This window comes from Salvelinus fontinalis, chromosome 41, assembly GCF_029448725.1.
Source record: "Salvelinus fontinalis isolate EN_2023a chromosome 41, ASM2944872v1, whole genome shotgun sequence".
Classification (NCBI taxonomy): Eukaryota; Metazoa; Chordata; class Actinopteri; order Salmoniformes; family Salmonidae; genus Salvelinus; species Salvelinus fontinalis.
The window spans coordinates 4625894-4644739 of NC_074705.1; the positions used below are offsets into that span (position 1 = coordinate 4625894).

Sequence of the window (18846 nt, forward strand, 5' to 3'; positions counted from 1 at the left end):
ACAGAGAGACACCACTACCACCAGGCCTCTGATCCAGTCCTACCAACAGAGAGACACCACTAACACCAGGCCTCTGATCCAGTCCTACCAACAGAGACACCACTAACACCAGGCCTCTGATCCAGTCCTACCAACAGAGAGACACCACTAACACCAGGCCTCTGATCCAGTCCTACCAACAGAGAGACACCACTAACACCAGGCCTCTGATCCAGTCCTACCAACAGAGAGACACCACTAACACCAGGCCTCTGATCCAGTCCTACCAACAGAGAGACACTACTAACACCAGGTCTCTGATCCAGTCCTACCAACAGAGAGACACCACTAACACCAGGCCTCTGATCCAGTCCTACCAACAGAGAGACACCACTAACACCAGGCCTCTGATCCAGTCCTACTGCATCCACACAGCAGAGATGGAACAGAGAGCCAATGTATTATAGAAGGGGTGAGCATGGAGAAAGTCAACACAAAGGGAACTGCAATGCTCCTAGCGTGGTGATTGGTCAACAACAACAGTGTAAATTGTGGTGATTGGTCAATAATGACAGTGTAAAGTGGATTGTTGCAAAGCAGCCTAAGCGCATAGGCCTTGGTTTGCCAAGTAAGTGGATAACACCACAGGAGGTTGGTGGCACCTTAATTAGGGAGGACGGGCTCGTGGTAATGACTGGAGTGGAATCAGTGGAATGGTATGAAATACATCAAACACATGGTTTCCATGGTTTCTATGTGTTTGATACCATTCCATTTGCACCGTTCCAGCCATTATTATGAGCCGTCCTCCCCTCAGCAGCCTCCACTGGTGTTGTTAAGGGTAGTTAGTATGAGTCGTCCTCTCCTCAGCAGCCTCCACTGGTGTAGTTAAGGGTAGTTAGTATGAGCCGTCCTCCCCTCAGCAGCCTCCACTGGTGTAGTTAAGGGTAGTTACTATGAGCCGTCCTCCCCTCAGCAGCCTCCACTGGTGTAGTTAAGGGTAGTTACTATGAGCCGTCCTCCCCTCAGCAGCCTCCACTGGTGTAGTTAAGGGTAGTTACTATGAGCCGTCCTCCCCTCAGCAGCCTCCACTGGTGTAGTTAAGGGTAGTTATTATGAGTCGTCCTCTCCTCAGCAGCCTCTACTGGTGTAGTTAAGGGTAGTTAGTATGAGTCGTCCTCTCCTCAGCAGCCTCCACTGGACAACACTTTCATTGATCAAATTCATTTTTAGATACCTGTCCTGTTTGCAATTCCTTCATAAAGTTTAAAGTGTGAAACATCCACAACCATTGTAAAAATGTAATTTATATTTGTATTGTATAAAATACATCAAAATAGACATGCCCATATATAAACAGCAAATACAAGTACTAGGGGAATAGAACCAATGTGAGAGATAGGATGTGTTCCACCGTAGAGTTACACTGACTGTACAAAACATTAAGAAGACCTGCTCTTTCCTTGACATAGACTGACCAGGTGAAAGCTATGATCCCTTATTGATGTCACTTGTTAAATCCACTTCAATCAGTGTAGATGAAGGGGAAGAGACGGGTTAAAGAAAGATGTTTAAGCCTTGAGACCATTGAGACATTGTTTATGTGCCATTCAGAGGGGTGAATGGGCAAGACTAAAGATTTAAGTGACTTTGAACGGGGTATGGTAGTACAGTGCAGTCGGAAAGTATTCAGACCCCTTGACTTTTTCCACATTTTGTTACGTTACAGCCTTATTCTAAAAATGGATGAAATATTTTTCCCCTCATCGATCTACACACAATACCCCCATAATGACAAAGCAAAAATAGGTTTTAGACATTTTTGCTAATTTATAAAAAAAATTGTTTGGGTATGACGCTACAAGCTTGGCACACCTACTATATTTGGGGAGTTTCTCCCATTCTTCTCTGCAGATCCTCTCAAGCTCTGTCAGGTTGGATGTGGAGTGTTGCTGCACAGCTATTTTCAGGCCTCTCCAGAGATGTTCTATCGGGTTCAAGTCCGGGCTCTGGCTGGGCCACTCAAGGACATTCAGAGACTTGTCCCAAAGCCACTCTTGCGTTGTCTTAGCTGTGTGCTGCCACTGAAAAACACCCCCACAGCATGATGCTGTCACACCATGCTTCACCGTAGGGATGGTGCCAGACATGAAGCTTGGCATTCAGGCCAAAGAGTTCAATCTTGGTTTCATTAGACCAGAGAATCTTGTTTTTCATAGTCTGAGTCCTTTAGGTGTCTTTTGGCAAATTCCAAACGGACTATCATATGCTTTTTACTGAGGCGTGGCTTCCGTCTGGCCACTCTACCGTAAAGGTCTGATTGGTGGAGTTCTGCAGAGATGGTTGTCCATCTGGAAGGTTCTCCCATCTTCACAGAGGAACTCTGGAGCTCTGTCAGAGTGACCATTGGGTTTTTGGTCACCTCCCTGACCAAGGCCCTTCTCCACCGATTGCTCAATTTGTCTGGGCGGCCAGCTCTAGGAAGAGTCTCGGTGGTTCCAAACTTCTTCCATTTAAGAATGATGGAGGCGACTGTGTTCTTGGGGTCCTTCAATACTGCATAAATGTTTTGGTACCCTTCCCCAGATCTGTGCCTCGACACAATCCTGTCTCAGAGCTCTATGGACAATTCCTTCGACCTCATGGCTTGGTTTTTGATCTGACATGCACGGTCAACTGTGGGACCTTATATAGACAGGTGTATGAATGCTTATGTAAATAAGGTATTTCAGGTTTACATTTTTTATAAATTAGCAAAAAATTCTAAAACCTGTTTTCGCTTTGTCATTATGGAGTATTAGAATTATTATGTGTAAAAATGTATTTAAAATTATTTAATACATTTTAGAATAAGGCTGTAACGTACCAAAATGTGGAAAAAGTCAAGGGGTCTAAATACTTTCCGAGTGCACTGTAGGCGCCAGGTTCATCTGTTTGTGCCAAGAACTGCAACACTACTGGGTTTTTCAAAAGTTTCTCCTGTGTTCAACTCAATATTAAGGTGTTTCCTAATGTTTGGTATACTCAGAGTGTATCTCTTTAATACTATAGAGTCTGTGCAGACAACATTCCTCTGTATCACCATAACAAGGTAGTATGAGGTCATTATGGAGCTATAATTAACATGCAAGTCAGATCATGTTTGGCATTTAATCGACTGTAACAATTTTAGCCTTTTCTCATCTGACTGCAGTTCAACCCTGGGCAGAATAGTGTGTGTGTGCGTGCGTGCGTGTAGCGTGCATGCGTGTGTGTGTCTGTCTGTCTGTGTGTGCATACATACAGTACATGCGTGTGTGTTTGTGTGATCGCTTGTGTCCAGACTCCCTACAGCCAGCTCTGTCCTGAGAATATCACAACAAATTACCCCACTCCAAGCAGTTCATCAATGTCAGAAGAAAAAACAAAAACAACATGTGAAAATGGAAATCATATATATCCTGCTGTTCTCCTACACAAGGCTGCTTTTCTACACTGAAAATGGCACATATGTAGCAAGATATTGTAATAGCAACGTAGCAAGATGCTGTAATAACTATGTAACAACTTTGTAGCAAAAACATTGTATCTGGTTGTTGTGTGAATGTACTCGAGTTATATGTTTCAAGATGTCCGTATCTGTTTCTACTCTTAACTTTTTCGTTTCCACCCAGTGTCTGGCCGTCAGACGTGAATGAAAAGCAGTCATTCATAAAAACAAGACAAGCTCGCTCACCATTGGTCACTGGGGTCCAAAGAGCTCTCTGAACGTCAATTGGCCAGTCACTTGAATGGCATTGTGTAACAACCAATTGGCGTGTATTATGGCGTCCTCTATTTTTACTTCAGGGAAAACCGGACGATTCCATTCAAAAATCCACAGTCAAGCTTTGTGTGAGAAGAGCGTAGACGACAATCCTAAAAGAACGTTTGCAACAGCGTGGAGTGAAACAGAACTTATTTTCAACATTGCAAAGGAATTAAATCTTCGCAAATGTGAGTTTAACATCAAACTATCAACCGCAACAAAAAGATGCGTATAAGGTTTTTGCGTTAGTTTATTTCTAGCGCCTATAATAATGCATTTACTTTGACCGACTTACGTCCGTAGAATGCACGCTCTCTGCCAAGCATTTTCTAGCGGTCTGGTGAGGGGGGGCAGAAATGTGAACGCCATTTTATATGGATCTTAATTTGGCAACCATTTTCTTATTTGTAGTCAAATGTTTTTACAGTACTTACTTTGACGTGAGAATGTTTATGTTGCAGTATTTTGACTTGCTACTGCGCATGCAGCATCTTCATAGATGATTCTAACATTTATGAATGGAAGGTTCGACACCCCCCCCCCCCCCCCCCTTAGCTCAGGGATCAAATTTCACTTCATTGAGAAAAACAAGCTGGGGCCATGAGAGGGGGAATAGGAAACGGTAGAGGGAGGAGGGACTGGGGTGGGGAGTTTAGCTACTTCTTGAACTGGCTCAGATTTTCTTTGCTGAGATTAACCCTCTCCTATCCTGCTGCCCTGAATAAATAACTTTATCCAATACTTGTCAAATAATGCTGAAATTTGATATATGTTTTTGATTCAGATTATTGCATGTATACGTTTTATATGTTCTATTATGAAGATAGTTTATCCAATTGTTACATATCAAGGACTACTAAACTCAATACTCTGATTTTCATCCTATTTTTGAACACTTCAAAACAGCTCCCTCCTAGTCATTCTACTTATTGTAATGTCAACAGTCTCATCTCCAAATAGCTTACTGTGCCTTGCTGCCTTGCTTATGTAAGAACTTTGTCCCCAGCGTATTGAGTACATGCTCACTGGCATAGTGTACAGCCGGCCAGCACTGCGATGCAGGGAGGAATACGCAAACAACACAAAACAACACAAACACCCAAGACAGAGGAAAGGAACAACTGTCTTATCCTGAAGGCAGGCTGGCATTATGCCCTAGTGCCTACTTTAGACCAGGAACCATAGGGCATAGTGCACTACTTTAGACCAGGAACCATAGGGCATAGTGCACTACTTTAGACCAGGACCCATAGGGCATAGTGCACTACTTTAGACCAGGTCCCATAGGACATAGTGCACTACTTTAGACCAGGACTCATAGTGCACTACTTTAGACCAGGTCCCATAGGACATAGTGCACTACTTTAGACCAGGACTCATAGTGCACTACTTTAGACCATGTCCCATAGGATGTAGTGCACTACTTCAGAACCAGGACTCATAGTGTACTACTTTAGACCAGGACTCATAGTGCACTACTTTAGACCAGGGCCCATAGGATATAGTGCACTATACAGGGAATAGGTTAGGTTGCCATTTGGGAAACATCCTATGTCTGTGTTGACGTTAGATAACAGGTGATTTGGGTATAAGCTACTGACCAGGGGGCACACTTTTCTCTGCTCTCCACAGAAAGAACAGACAGACGGACGAGCGCCTCCTGCTGCTACAGTCAGCCCCTCCTCCCCCTCCACCCCTCCAACTTCAGTCCAGAGGGAGGGAAGATATTCAGGCAACATGGACGGATTTTATGACCAGCAAGTCCCTTTCATGGCCCCCTCTAGTGTGAGTATTTGGACTACTATGATTTTGATCAAAGCACTAATCTGAAACTTTTCATAGTGTATTAAGATAACAATGACTTTTTAGCATACATGGATGCTTAGGGATTTTTGATACCGATCATGTTTAGGCTAATCATTGTTAACACCAATGCAATCACTAATGTTGTAGGTGTTTTAAACATTGTTCTAGCAGAATTGTCCCGTGGAAGAACCAGTGAACACGCCATTTAATGATCGGAAGAGAAAGTTTGTTGACACTGAGCTCGCCCAGGACACAGAAGATCTCTTTCAAGACCTCATGCAACTTCAAGAGACATGGATTGCAGAAGGTGAGTTCTGATCTTGTATTTCAGTAGCTTTTCAATCTTGCATCATGCTTGTTGTTTTTAGTAACATCAGTGGTTTACCCGAGGCTATTGAATCAGGAAAAACTGGAAAATAGGTTGTTATTTAGAACTTTATACCACTTCCTCTTTTTAACAAGTGTATCATAAATATTTAATGAATTTGACTGTACTGCATCATAAATATTTACTGTATTTTTGACTGTACTGCATCATAAATATTTACTGTATTTTTGACTGTACTGCATCATAAATATTTACTGTATTTTTGACTGTACTGCATCATAAATATTTACTGTATTTTTGACTGTACTGTATCAAGTCCATTATATTTGTTCTATTCAGCATATTAAAGGGACTCAGCCACGTGGCATGCCTTCCATCAGTTAGTCATTTAACTCTCTCTGTCCCCTCTTTCAGCTCAGGTGCCTGATGACGAACAGTTTGTCCCGGATTTCCAGTCGGATAACCGTAAGTACCAACCAAGTAAATATTTACGTACGTGTATGTGTGTTACAAAGGGGAATCGACAGATTCTGCTCCTGCATAGTTGCACATTTCCTAATTTATCCTTTAATTCCCAGACATGGTCTTTGACACAACATACAAGCACAACAAGGAGATGTACTGGTTTTCCAATACCAGTCTTATCCAGTTGGCATATTAGCTCAGTGCGTCACTAGTCAGTGAGTGTATTTTTATGGGTATGTGGTTAGGGCTTTCGGGTTGCCTATGTAGGCTGAGGGCTAACATTAACGACAGATTTGCCTCGTCGAAAGCAGAAATCCAATTGATGTCATTGAGCCCTGATTAAACCAACCTCCGCTCACCCTGCAGTTGACCTACTTCTGCCCTGTAGCCAATCAGTGCCCTCAATGCACACCTTGCTTTTTTGTTTTTATATATTTTTGGTGTATTTTTTAAAAACTGCATTGTTGGTTAAGGGCTTATAAGTAAGCATTTCACTAAGGTCTACACCTGTTGACGTAGATGTATTTGTCACATGCGCCGAATACAATTTGATTTGATTATTGGATTGTAGGGATTTGTGTTCAAACAAAGGCGCATAAATAATAGGGCTACCTCAGAATAAGACGTTACTCACTTGGTGAAGATCAAGAATCTTGTGGTTTTATACCAGAAATCCCTCAGCTCTCCTCTTTGATAGTCAACCCGGATGAGGAAAATCCTATTCTCTGATCTCTGCCCAGATCCACCACATTAACATCAGAGGAAATAAAGAGAGAACGGTTTGAAACGGGGAGATTTTCTGTTGCATTAAAGTTTTGCTACGGTGGGCCTTACTTAACATGACCCAGGTGCACCATAGCAGCCTGGGATGGCCTTCCATAGAGTCCCAACCGACCAACCACAGCTCTTGGCTGCTAGGATGGGCTACGTTCCAATCCAAGCCCACAGAACCCTCATGCTGTTTGCTTTGTACTCATCTCCTCTCTCCTTTCTCTGTCTAGAATAATATATGCATGAGGTTTGAATGGAAGCTTTTGATTGGGCTCCAGACGGAGCTGTAGGCCTGGTGTAGTTGCAGGCCTGGGTTTCAAGATGTGAAGGATCCTGTGGAGGAAGAAAGAGTGTTTTTAGAGGCCCGCTATCACCTTGTTTCGCTGTAACGTTGTATTTCATTGTCGCGGATGCAGCTAGTGACATTTGTAATGCAGTGTGTACACACTGAGTGAATTGTGCCGTGGCACAGCCAGGCGATTGTTGTGTTTGCTGAAGAGTCTGAGTGTGTGTGTGCGGCAACGGGGTTGGCATGACGCTCCCTAGTTTGGCACGCTGCCAGTTGGTCTCACAGACCCTTCATTCAGCAGGCCTCCTCTCTCGTGTGTGTGTGTGTGTGTGTGTGTGTGTGTGTGTGTGTGTGGACTCTGCAGCTGGGCAAAGGGGCAGTGTCCATAGCGATCAAATGGCATAATGCCATCATCTCCTTACTCCTTAATTTAGCAATGAACTTGGCTGAGAAGTGAGAACACACTCTTATTAACTACCAGTTAGTGATTTAAAGAAATGTTGCAAGATTTGCCATTGCAAATGATTTGAAACCTGAGATTTAAATGTCTTCTGGCCGCACTTGAGAGTTGCACTGTGGTTCTGTAACAGACAGTCCAGTTGTTTGAGGTTTTCCAACTGAAATATAAAGTGTTCCAGTCATAGATGCTCGGTGTTCAAAACTTTAGCTTATAATGAAGGTTACTATGGACACTGAGAGACCCCATAACGTGAGTGTGTTGACTTCTGCTGGCCCGTGGCTGCGGAAGCTGAATGATGGCCGTTCTGTGGCACAACAGGAAATGGGGAGTTGATGTAGGCACAGACCCAGCCTCTGATGCCAACACAGCACCCAGTTAAAGTCCTACTGTATGTACAGACACACAATGGCTGCCTAAGTTACTGACTGGTGGTGGAAGTCGGAGCAGATTGTTCTGGTCTGTGCAATTGAATACAAAGGCATCTTTGTTACTGGTCTGATTGTTGTCTTGGAAACAATCATTTAAAAAACTAGTGAAAGTACACTGTTTGTCTTTCAGTGCTGGGTTTATGGTTTTCCCTCCCAAATGGAAGGACAGATTTACAACCTCACCAATTTACTAAACAACAAACATTTGGGAAGTTGTAATTAAAGACAAATCCCAGCATAGGAGACACATTTGATCCTTTGATAGGAAACGATTTGGCTTCTTATTCCTTAGTGAAACGCACAAAACAAGAATACTGAATAAATATATTCAACGTAGTGATTCTTTTGTGACTCTTTGAAATGGCATATATTATGAATTGCAGTTTTTTAAAAATGTTTTCTCCTTTCTTTCTTCAAAGTAATGTTCCATGGACCTCCAGCCAATAAAGTGAAGCGAGAGTCCAGCGCCTGCAGAGATCTGTCCCCCTGCAGTCAGGAACAACAGAGACTCACGCTCTACACAGACAAGTGCCTTTACAGCTACAGGTATGTTACAGTACACACTGAGACCGACCAGGTTTTGACACCCCACATAAATTGTACTCTCAGTAGCAAGAGGTATTTTCGGTTACAACCAATAAAAGATCATAAAAGAGGGTAAAGGCATTATAAAGTTCTCTACTAAGACATTGCTTAATTAGGTATTCCTAAATCAAGTTGATAAGGCCTGGGGGGGAGGGGGGGGGTGTCATATGGCCAATATACGAGTGCCTGGATACAGCCATGAGCCGTGGTATATTGGCCATATACCACAAACCCCCGAGGTGCCTTAGTGCTATTATAAATCAAATGTTATTTGTCATATGCTCCGAATACAACAGGTGTAGGTAGATCTTACAGTGAAATGCTTACTTACAAGCCCTTAACCAACAATGAAGTTAAGAAAAAGTGTTAAAGTATTTACTAAAATAAACTGAAGTAAATAATTAATTAATAAAAAATACGAAAAATTAATAAATAAATAAATAATTAAGGAGCAACAATAAAATAACAGTAGCGATGCTCAGTAGCGAGGCTCTGTACAGGGGGTACAGAGTCAATGTGCGAAGGGCACAGATTGGTCGAGGTAACATGTACGTGTAGGTAGAGGTTAAGTGACTATGCATAGATAACAAACAGAGAATAGAAGCAGCATAACAATGGGGGGTGGGGTCAATGCAAATAGTCCAGGTAGCCATTTGATTAGCTGTTCAGGAGTCTTATGGCTTGGAGGTAGAATCCTTTTGGACCTAGACTTGGCGCTCCGGTGCCGCTTGCCGTGCTGGTTACCAATGTAATTAGAGCAGTAAAAATAAATGTTTTGTCATACCCTTGGTATACCACGGCTGTTAACCACCCAGTTTATAATGTCAGATAACACGCCGTCAATATGTAATGTTAAGGCCACAGAGAGAATACAGCCATACTCTACAGGCCCAAGTTAACCCCTTCCATCTCCCTCCACAGTGCCTACAACAGGAAGCCACTTGGCATCAATACTTTAACCCCGCCCTCCACACCCGCCTCACCCTGCAGCCCCGCCCCCACCCCGGGGACACACCCCCTACAGAGGCAGATCACGTCCCCTGTCCAGGCGACACACCCCGGCCACAGTCGTCCGACTCACGGGCACAGCCCCTCCCACCACCGGACACTCCCGCCACACCCGAGCCAAAGCCAGCCTTTCGCCGTGCCCCGCCTACCTGTCAATCACTCCGATGCCTCCTACAGCTCAGAACACAGGTGAGTTGGCGCCATGTGTTGGCTCAGGTTGGCACCATGTGTTGACACCATGCACTGTTTGACCCCATAGCTTGTATATCTTGGTTGTAAAGCCATGATTGGAACTACTGTAGGCTGGGACTCAGCATGCATGTTCAGTGCTACAGTTGAAATCCCATTGTTGTACAATTCTCTGGTTTAAGACCCTAATTGACAAATTTGTCCTTACTTTCTCTCTCTGTCTCTCTCTCGCTCTCATTCCCCCTCCCCAGGTTCCAGCGGCAGCTCTCTGAGCCATGTCTGCCTTTCCCTCCGCCTAACGGTGCCGCCTGTACCCCTTACCCCCCTCAGCCCCATCACCCCCACCGGGCCCCCCTGTCCCGGGACGGCCGCCCCATCTACCAGCGGCACCTGTCAGAGCCCTTGGTCCTCCTCCCTGCTCAGGGCTTCAAGCAGGAGCTGGTGGACCTCCGCTACACCGAGCAGGGGGTCCCCACCATGGGCCCTCCCCGCACCCCGTTCCAGGGCCTTTCTATCAAGCAGGAGCCCCGGGATTTCTGCTTTGACCAAGGTGAGCCCCGGGGAATCGCTGGATGGCAACGGTCTTTGAGGCTAAGTTTCCCACTCATAGATTAGGCCTAGTCCTGGAGTAAAAAACATGTTCAATGGAGAATCTCAACAGGAAGTGCTTCTCCTTCCATGCCTAGGCTAAATCTGAGTCCGGACAGGAAAGCCCTAAGGGTTTGGAAGTAGCCCAAGCTGTCTAAGTTCGACGCTCCTTTGAGAGTTTACTGTACGCGGCTAAAAGTACAGCGATGGGGATAAAACAGTGAGCATGTTTCAGACTGATGTGGACACCAGTATTAGCAGTAGTGGTTGGGTATGTAGCAGGGTAGCATTCTGAGACTCTTCTCTCCTAAGCTAAGATGACCTCATTTCACTCTCCATGTCTAGGCCACTTTCTGTCAGTGATGTAACAGTCAAATCCTCTTAAGTCCCAGCTAAGAAAACCCCAGGGGACTGTTGAGAGACCGTTGGCTGTGTGGGAATGTATGTCCTTCTTCTGCTGGGTATCATGTCACTAGGCTAATGGCTACTTTAAAAAGATAGCGTTGGAAAATTAAGTTAGTAGTAAGAATCTATTCAAAGAAACACCTATTAGTTTTTGTATCTTTCCTTTTGTCTATCTTTCTGGTTTGAAGAGAACGTGTTAAAGATAAATATGTCTAATATTTTCTATTTTCCCTCGTGTCTTACAGAAATGCAGAACTGCCCGTCTTCTTTCAGGAAGTCCTGTAACTTCTACCAAAACAATGATGGGTTGGTCTACGACGGAGAGCCTCATCTGTACAGCGACGACACATGCGTGGTTCCAGAGAGACTAGAAAGTAAGATATTCTTCCATAAATTGCTATGAAATACAAGGGCTTGCCTGGCACAATGGAACCCCTGGAATTGTCCCAAAAGTGCAAACCCCATCCATCCAGAATCGAACACTGAAAGTATTTAAAAAGAAACGGACACTATTTGAACCTCTGACTGGTTTGACACGGGGCTTTAGGTGTAAATGGCAGCAGGTAGTGAATCCTGGTATCTGACATCTTCTCGTTATGTCATGGCAGCGTGGATGCCTGACTGGAACCAAGGGGCCTTGGACAGAGAACGCCCATGTGACATGAGCAGAGCCTCTTATTGTATCCCCACGCTCAGACTGCCAATCACTGGAGTCTTTCATCTGACTGTGACCACGCCACTCCTTCATTTACACACTCACTCCCGCTTTCCCCCTCTCCTTCTGTCCATCCAGGCAAGATCAAGCAGGAGGCCGGAGTGTTCCGTGACGGACCGCCCTACCAGCGCCGAGGTTCCCTGCAGCTCTGGCAGTTCCTGGTCACACTGCTGGACGACCCGGCCAATGGTCACTTCATCTCCTGGACCGGCCGCGGCATGGAGTTCAAACTCATCGAGCCCGAAGAGGTCAGTTGGCAGTTGGTCAGCAGGCAGAGCTGTGGTCCTAGTGAGTTTAGAGACTTTAGGGCTTCTTGGAGTTTTTCATCATTATGTCTCTAGAGTGATGAGTGTTTCAACAGGTCATGATAATAGTTGTTACGCTGTGCTTACAGGAATAATCACACAGTATTACTAAGGCAGTAGAAGTGACACACCAGAAACGAACCAAAGAGCTTGTGTATGTATCTACAGGTTGATCAGAAGAGTTCACCTTGATTTGAACCTTTTCTCTCTCCTCTCCTGTGGCAGGTGGCTCGGCGCTGGGGCCTCCAGAAGAACCGGCCTGCCATGAACTACGACAAGCTGAGCCGCTCTCTACGCTATTACTATGAGAAGGGCATCATGCAGAAGGTAAAGGTAAATTTTAATTTAATTCAAGTCAATTACAATTTTCTGTCAAATTCAATGGAGGCTTTATGAATTTTTTATTTATTTTATTTTACCTTTATTTAACTAGGCAAGTCAGTTAAGAACAAATTCTTATTTTCAATGACGGCCTAGGAACAGTGGGTTAACTGCCTGTTCAGGGGCAGAACGACAGATTTGTACCTTGTCAGCTCGGGGATTTGAACTTGCAACCTTTCGGTTACTAGTCCAACGCTCTAACCACTAGGCTACCCTGCCGCCCCAGTTGATGGAAAACATCACAGTACAATGGAGAGCTACATTGCACCAATACATAGTACATTGGTTGTATATAAGGACAGGTCAGATGCATTGAGAGTTTCAGAAGGTTGGGTATAAAGTCAAACGTTATTTTCAAACTACTAGCGGTTGTGCGCGGAACGACTGTTTAACTTCCTCTTTGGGTGGGATCAGGTGGCTGGAGAGAGGTACGTGTACAAGTTTACGTGTGACCCCGAGGCGCTCTTCTCCATGGCCTTCCCTGACAACCAGAGGCCCAGCCTGAAGCAGGACCCGGACTGCCTGCCACCGTCTGCGGGGGAGGACGACACCACCGTGCCCCTGGCCCACTACGAGGATGGCTGTGGCCCCTACCTGGCCGACGGAGGGGAGCGGTGCGTCTCGTTACTGGGCTTCCCCGATAACTATTCATTCTGAATGTTCTGACTAATGACGGAATAAAGACAGCTGTCATACCCCTACCCTAAACCCAAACTCTCGTCCCCTAACTACACACCACTACCCTACCCTTTGTCCCATAACTATACACTCCTACCCTTCTCCTCATCCCCTAACTACACACCACTACCCTACCCCACATCCCATAACTACAGACCCAGAGCCCAAACCATAGTCTCATAACTACAGACCCAGAGCCCAAACCCTAGTCCCCTAACTACAGACCCAGAGCCCAAACCCTAGTCCCCTAACTACAGACCCAGAGCCCAAACCCTAGTCCCCTAACTACACACCCAGAGCCCAAGCTGCTGAGCAGATTTGGAGCTCTCTAACCCCCCTCCCCTACTCCTATCCCAAACTCAGCTCCTCTTGCCAGTCTTGAGATTACCCTCCCCAAGTCCCAAGGAAAAAACTGTCAAACCTGAGACGGCCATCTTGCTTCTTCTTTGCCCTCTGTTATCAAACTGAATTGTGGCGAAAGGTCCACATCCTCATCAACATGAACTGAGTGATCTCCCTTACGGGGGTTGAGCGAGGACACGGTTCACGTGATTATAATGGGACTCAAGTAATGGGCGCGAGTGTGCCAGGATTGTAGCCAATAGCCATGCATTTTCCACAATCTGCTAGCCAATAGCCATGCAGTTTCCACAATCTGCTAGGTACGAGTATGACAAATAATGGCGAGGATATAAAACATTGCCCTTTTGATATAGCAATCGCTTTATGGCTTGATCCCAAACAGAGTAGCACACTTGACACGCTCACAGGGGCTTCACCTTGGAGAGAAACTACGACTCCAATGAACCTTAGTACCACAGGTGGTGATGTAATGTAACTCTGTATGCAATGAATGGGCCAAACACACAGGCAACCGACTGTTCTTATTAATCCATAATACATCGTACGACTATAAAGAAGCTGGGACACGAGTACCCCTGAGCAAGTTGCGAACTAGGACTCGCTAGCTCAGCATTCTCTTCAGACTCGGGGGATTGTTTTTTTTCTCTCACCCAGAAATGTAAAACCTTCTCGGTGCTGTTTTACTCCGGATGTTGGCGTGTCCTACCAGATGTATCTTTCCAAGATGTTTTTTTTAGCTCTTTCATTTGACTCATTTTGTCGTAACATGTAAAAGGGACACGCATACAAAACAGTATTTTTTCCTGAAGTGTGTATTGAAAATACATGTTTATGTACTATGATGATGACAAAAGTACTGTCACGCAGTCCCTTCTCCAAAAACTATAACTGCCAATAGTAAGCTAAACAGGGGGGACTCTACTCTTCACATTGTTTTCTCACAGAAAGCTGTACCAACCTATTGCTGTACCATTCAAGTTCTGCTTTTCGTATAGTTTATCGGGGAGTATATGAAACAAACATCTAAAATGTAAATGTATATATGAATATATTTTTGCAAAGTCATATGTTTTGACATTGTACACGCTGGAATGTTTGGCCTGGTAACTGGTTTGCATCCTTTAATTCTTGTCATGAATTTACGGTGTCCATATTAGGATACATCCCCCGTCCCTGCAGGAGTTGTCTGTCAAGTCCTGCAAAGACTGAGGCTGTCCTAATATGGACACCGTATTAAGGCAGTGGGTTGGAGCCTAGAAAGAGCTCCCCGTTGACTGAGTGGTGGGCTGTGTCGGCGTCACACGTGTGTAACACTATATTTTGATATGATTCTGTCTATATGTGGGTTGGGGGGTGTCTTGTCCACGACGTTGAGGTTTGCTGGCACTTATACAAGTGACCCTTCCCCACAAATACAATGTGTGCCTTCCACTGCTTTTGGTTGATTTTCTATACTGGATACAATAAACTATACTTTCTGCTTCAAACTGTTGTATTGAGTCTCTTCCTATTCTGACCAACCAATCTAGCTTTCAGTGACGTGTTACTGTGGTTCAAGTTGAGTTGGGTCTTTTTGATTGAATTCCACTTGTTATGAGTTTATAACATCTGACACATTCCTGATTTCAGGATACAGTATTACAATAGTCCTATGAAGAACAGGCAATAAGATGTGGCCTTTAGAATGGCACCTGTACTTAAGCCTTGTTCACCCTGCAGGCTTTAAAGGTCAAAATAGTTTGGTTCTTCTAATCTGTTTTGGAATACTGACTGCCCAAACAGCAAATTACAAGTGATCAAATCGGATTTGTGTGTGTTCAGACTGCTGTTATTTTCTGACATGGTCACGCTAGTTGTGATACTGTTGTAACAACGTCATAGTAACGAAAGGTGTGTAGGCTGATTGGTGGTGCTCGTGCTTCCTATCACTCAGAAGTTATGTAGCAAGCTAAGGTGACAACAATGGCTGCCATAGACGTTTCCCAGTTGCTGTGAATGTTCAAATTCATGGAGGAAGAACACTTTTAAAACCTCAAAGGATAAGATAATCAAACTGTCTAAACAAGTCCCTTTTAGGCAAGCTACAGCAATCAACTAGTTTGGTGTTTCCCAAGACAAACAAAAAAGTTTCAGAACCTCTGTGTGACATTGAAATGTAGCGAATGTAATTGAAACTCCTGTGGTTCCAAATATTGGGGAAGATGCCAGAGCTGAGGATGATGTTAAAGAGTTTCACTTTAGCCAATTGGAATTTGTGGTCTGTATATTATATCATTACATTTAGGATACCATCAACCCCACAGGCCTTTTTGGTTGGAGGGTTTGTATTTTGTCCTGTAGTTCATCCAATGTAATTGGAGAATCAAGTGGGTTCTGGTAGTCATTAATAGCTGATTCTAAGATTTGTAATTGATCATGTATATGTTTTTGCTGTTTGTTCATTTATTATAGGGCCAAAAATATTGGAGAAGTGGTTTTTCCATACTTCTCCATTTTGAATAGATAGCTCTTCGTGTTGTTGCTTGTTTGATGTGTTCCAATTTTCTCAGAGGTGGTTAGATTCTATGGATTCTTCAGTTACATTGAGCTGGTTTCTGACGTGCTGTTCCTTCTTTTTCCGTAGTGTACAGTCGTGGCCAAAAGTTTTGAGAATGACACAAATATAAATTTTCACAAAGTCTGCTAACTCAGTTTGTATGATGGCAATTTGCATATACTCCAGAATGTTATGAAGAGTGATCAGATGAATTGCAATTAAATGCAAAGTCCCTCTTTGCCATGCAAATCCACGGAATCCCCCCCCAAAAAATTCACTGCATTTCAGCCCTGCCACAAAAGGACCAGCTGACATCATGTCAGTGATTCTCTCGTTAACACAGGTGTGAGTGTTGACGAGGATAAGGCTGGAGATCACTCTGTCATGCTGATTGAGTTCGAATAACAGACTGGAAGCTTCAAAAGGAGGATGGTGCTTGGAATCATTGTTCTTCCTCTATCAATCATGGTTACCTGCAAGGAAACATGTGCCGTCATCATTGCTTTGCACAAAAAGGGCTTCACAGGCAAGGATATTGCTGCCAGTAAGATTGCACCTAAATCAACCATTTATCGGATCATCAAGAACTTCAAGGAGAGCAGTTCAATTATTGTGAAGAAGGCTTCAGGGCACCCAAGAAAGTCCAGCAAGCGCCAGGACCGTCTCCTAAAGTTGATTCAGCTGCGGGATCGAGGCACCACCAGTACAGAGCTTGCTCAGGAATGGCAGCAGGCAGGTGTGAGTGCATCTGCACGCACAGTGAGGCGAATACTTTTGGAGGATGGCCTGGTGTCAAGAAGGGCAGCAAAGAAGCCACTTCTCTCCAGGAAAAACATCAGGGACAGACTGATATTCTGCAAAAGGTACAGGGATTGGACTGTTGAGGACTGGGGTAAAGTCATTTTCTCTGATGAATCCCTTTTCCCATTGTTTGGGGAATCCGGAAAAAAGCTTGTCTGGAGAAGACAAGGTGAGCGCTACCATCAGTCTTGTGTCATGCTAACAGTAAAGCATCCTGAGACCATTCATGTGTGGGGTTGCTTCTCAGTCAAGGGAGTGGGCTCACTCACAATTTTGCCTAAGAACACAGCCATGAATAAAGAATGGTACCAACACATCCTCCGAGAGCAACTTCTCCCAACCATCCAGGAACAGTTTGGTGACGAACAATGCCTTTTCCAGCATGATGGAGCACCTTGCCATAAGGCAAAAGTGATAAGTGGCTCGGGGAACAAAACATCGATATTTTGGGTCCATGACCAGGAAACTCCCCAGACCTTAATCCCATTGAGAACTTGTGGTCAATCCTCAAGAGGCGGGTAGACAAACAAAAACCCACAAATTCTGACAAACTCCAAGCATTGATTATGCAAGAATGGGCTGCCATCTGTCAGGATGTGGCCCAGAAGTTAATTGACAGCATGCCAGGGCGGATTACAGAGGTCTTGAAAAAGAAGGGTCAACACTGCAAATATTGACCCTTTGCATCAACTTCATGTAATTGTCATTAAAAGCCTTTGACATTTATGAAATGCTTGTAATTATACTTCAGTATTCCATAGTAACATCTGACAAAAATATCTAAAGACACTGAAGCAGAAAACTTTGTGGAAATTAATATTTGTGTCATTCTCAAAACTTTTGGCCACGACTGTATTTTAGCTCTCCTTTCAGACCAACCCTCTTCACACACCTCTCTGTCCTACCTAACACCAGCCAGAGCCATATACGTGGTCAGAGCTATGCCAGGTCAGGGTTTCAGTTGACTCCGCTGAGATAGTGGCCCTATTTTGAGGCGGATTAGCTATCGAGGGGAAGGCTTGTGCTGAGGACTGTGTATATGGTTGGAAATGGATGGTATATTACTGGAAACGTTTACCAGTAAACTACCAGAAATTTGGTAGCTTTTAAGTTTTTTATTTTACAAGATGACATCTAGTGGCCTTTTGGGGTACTTCAGATTATCACAGGCGTCTGTAATTATCTCTGTCCCTCTGTGTGGCCTTATCACATGGAAAATAATCAATTCAGGTGAGACCAACAAAAAAATATGACAAAGCTGTAAAACATTGTCCTAAATATAAACCATAGTGGATACCATTTGTGTTTAATATGAGGGTTTCAGCATAAAATATGCACAAAAAAAATTATTTGCTATGTTAATATGTCTTTGTAAAAAATATTTTTGCACCAAACTGGTGGCAGTTGGGAAAAAAGTCAGTAGTTGGTTGAGTTACAGTTGTTAAAAATACTGTTGATAAGATGCTTTTCTCATTAATTAGGCTAAATGCTGTTGAACCATATGGTCTATCCACTAAAAACTCAATGACAATATGGACACAGATATAAAAAAAAAAGAACGTATGCATTTTAAATTACCAAAGTTACCATAGATAACCTGTTAATTACCAAAATTACTAAAGATTATTTTAACTTTGGTAAATTACCAGTAGATTTACTGTGGAGAAATGAGGGTAGAGTTATGAGCTTGGATGTGAGAGGGTAGAGTTGTGTTGTTCAGTAGGGAGAGGGTAGAGTTGTGTTGTTCAGTAGGGAGGGAGAGGGTAGAGTTGTGTTGTTCAGTAGGGAGGGAGAGGGTAGAGTTGTGTTGTAGGGAGGGAGAGGGTAGAGTTGTGTTGTAGGGAGGGAGAGGGTAGAGTTGTGTTGTTCAGTAGGGAGAGGGTAGAGTTGTGTTGTTCAGTAGGGAGGGAGAGGGTAGAGTTGTGTTGTAGGGAGGGAGAGGGTAGAGTTGTGTTGTTCAGTAGGGAGAGGGTAGAGTT

The 18846-nt window shown here is 44.1% G+C and overlaps 1 protein-coding gene across 4 annotated transcripts; it reads left to right on the forward strand.

Moving 5' to 3' along the window:
- Positions 1-3811: 3811 nt before the first annotated feature.
- LOC129840344 (ETS translocation variant 5-like) lies at positions 3812-15017 on the forward strand. Of its 4 annotated transcripts, none has more exons than XM_055908148.1 (11): positions 3812-3954; positions 5399-5551; positions 5741-5879; positions 6315-6365; positions 8733-8859; positions 9820-10095; positions 10347-10645; positions 11334-11462; positions 11882-12051; positions 12334-12441; positions 12904-15017. In XM_055908148.1, the coding sequence occupies exons 2-11, from the start codon at positions 5504-5506 to the stop codon at positions 13144-13146; spliced, it is 1590 nt and encodes a 529-aa protein (XP_055764123.1). In that variant the 5' UTR covers positions 3812-3954; positions 5399-5503; the 3' UTR covers positions 13147-15017. The 4 variants fall into 4 exon arrangements, with proteins under 4 accessions (XP_055764123.1, XP_055764125.1, XP_055764124.1 ...); XM_055908150.1 differs by having other exon boundaries at positions 12334-12435; XM_055908149.1 differs by having other exon boundaries at positions 5744-5879.
- Positions 15018-18846: the final 3829 nt, after the last annotated feature.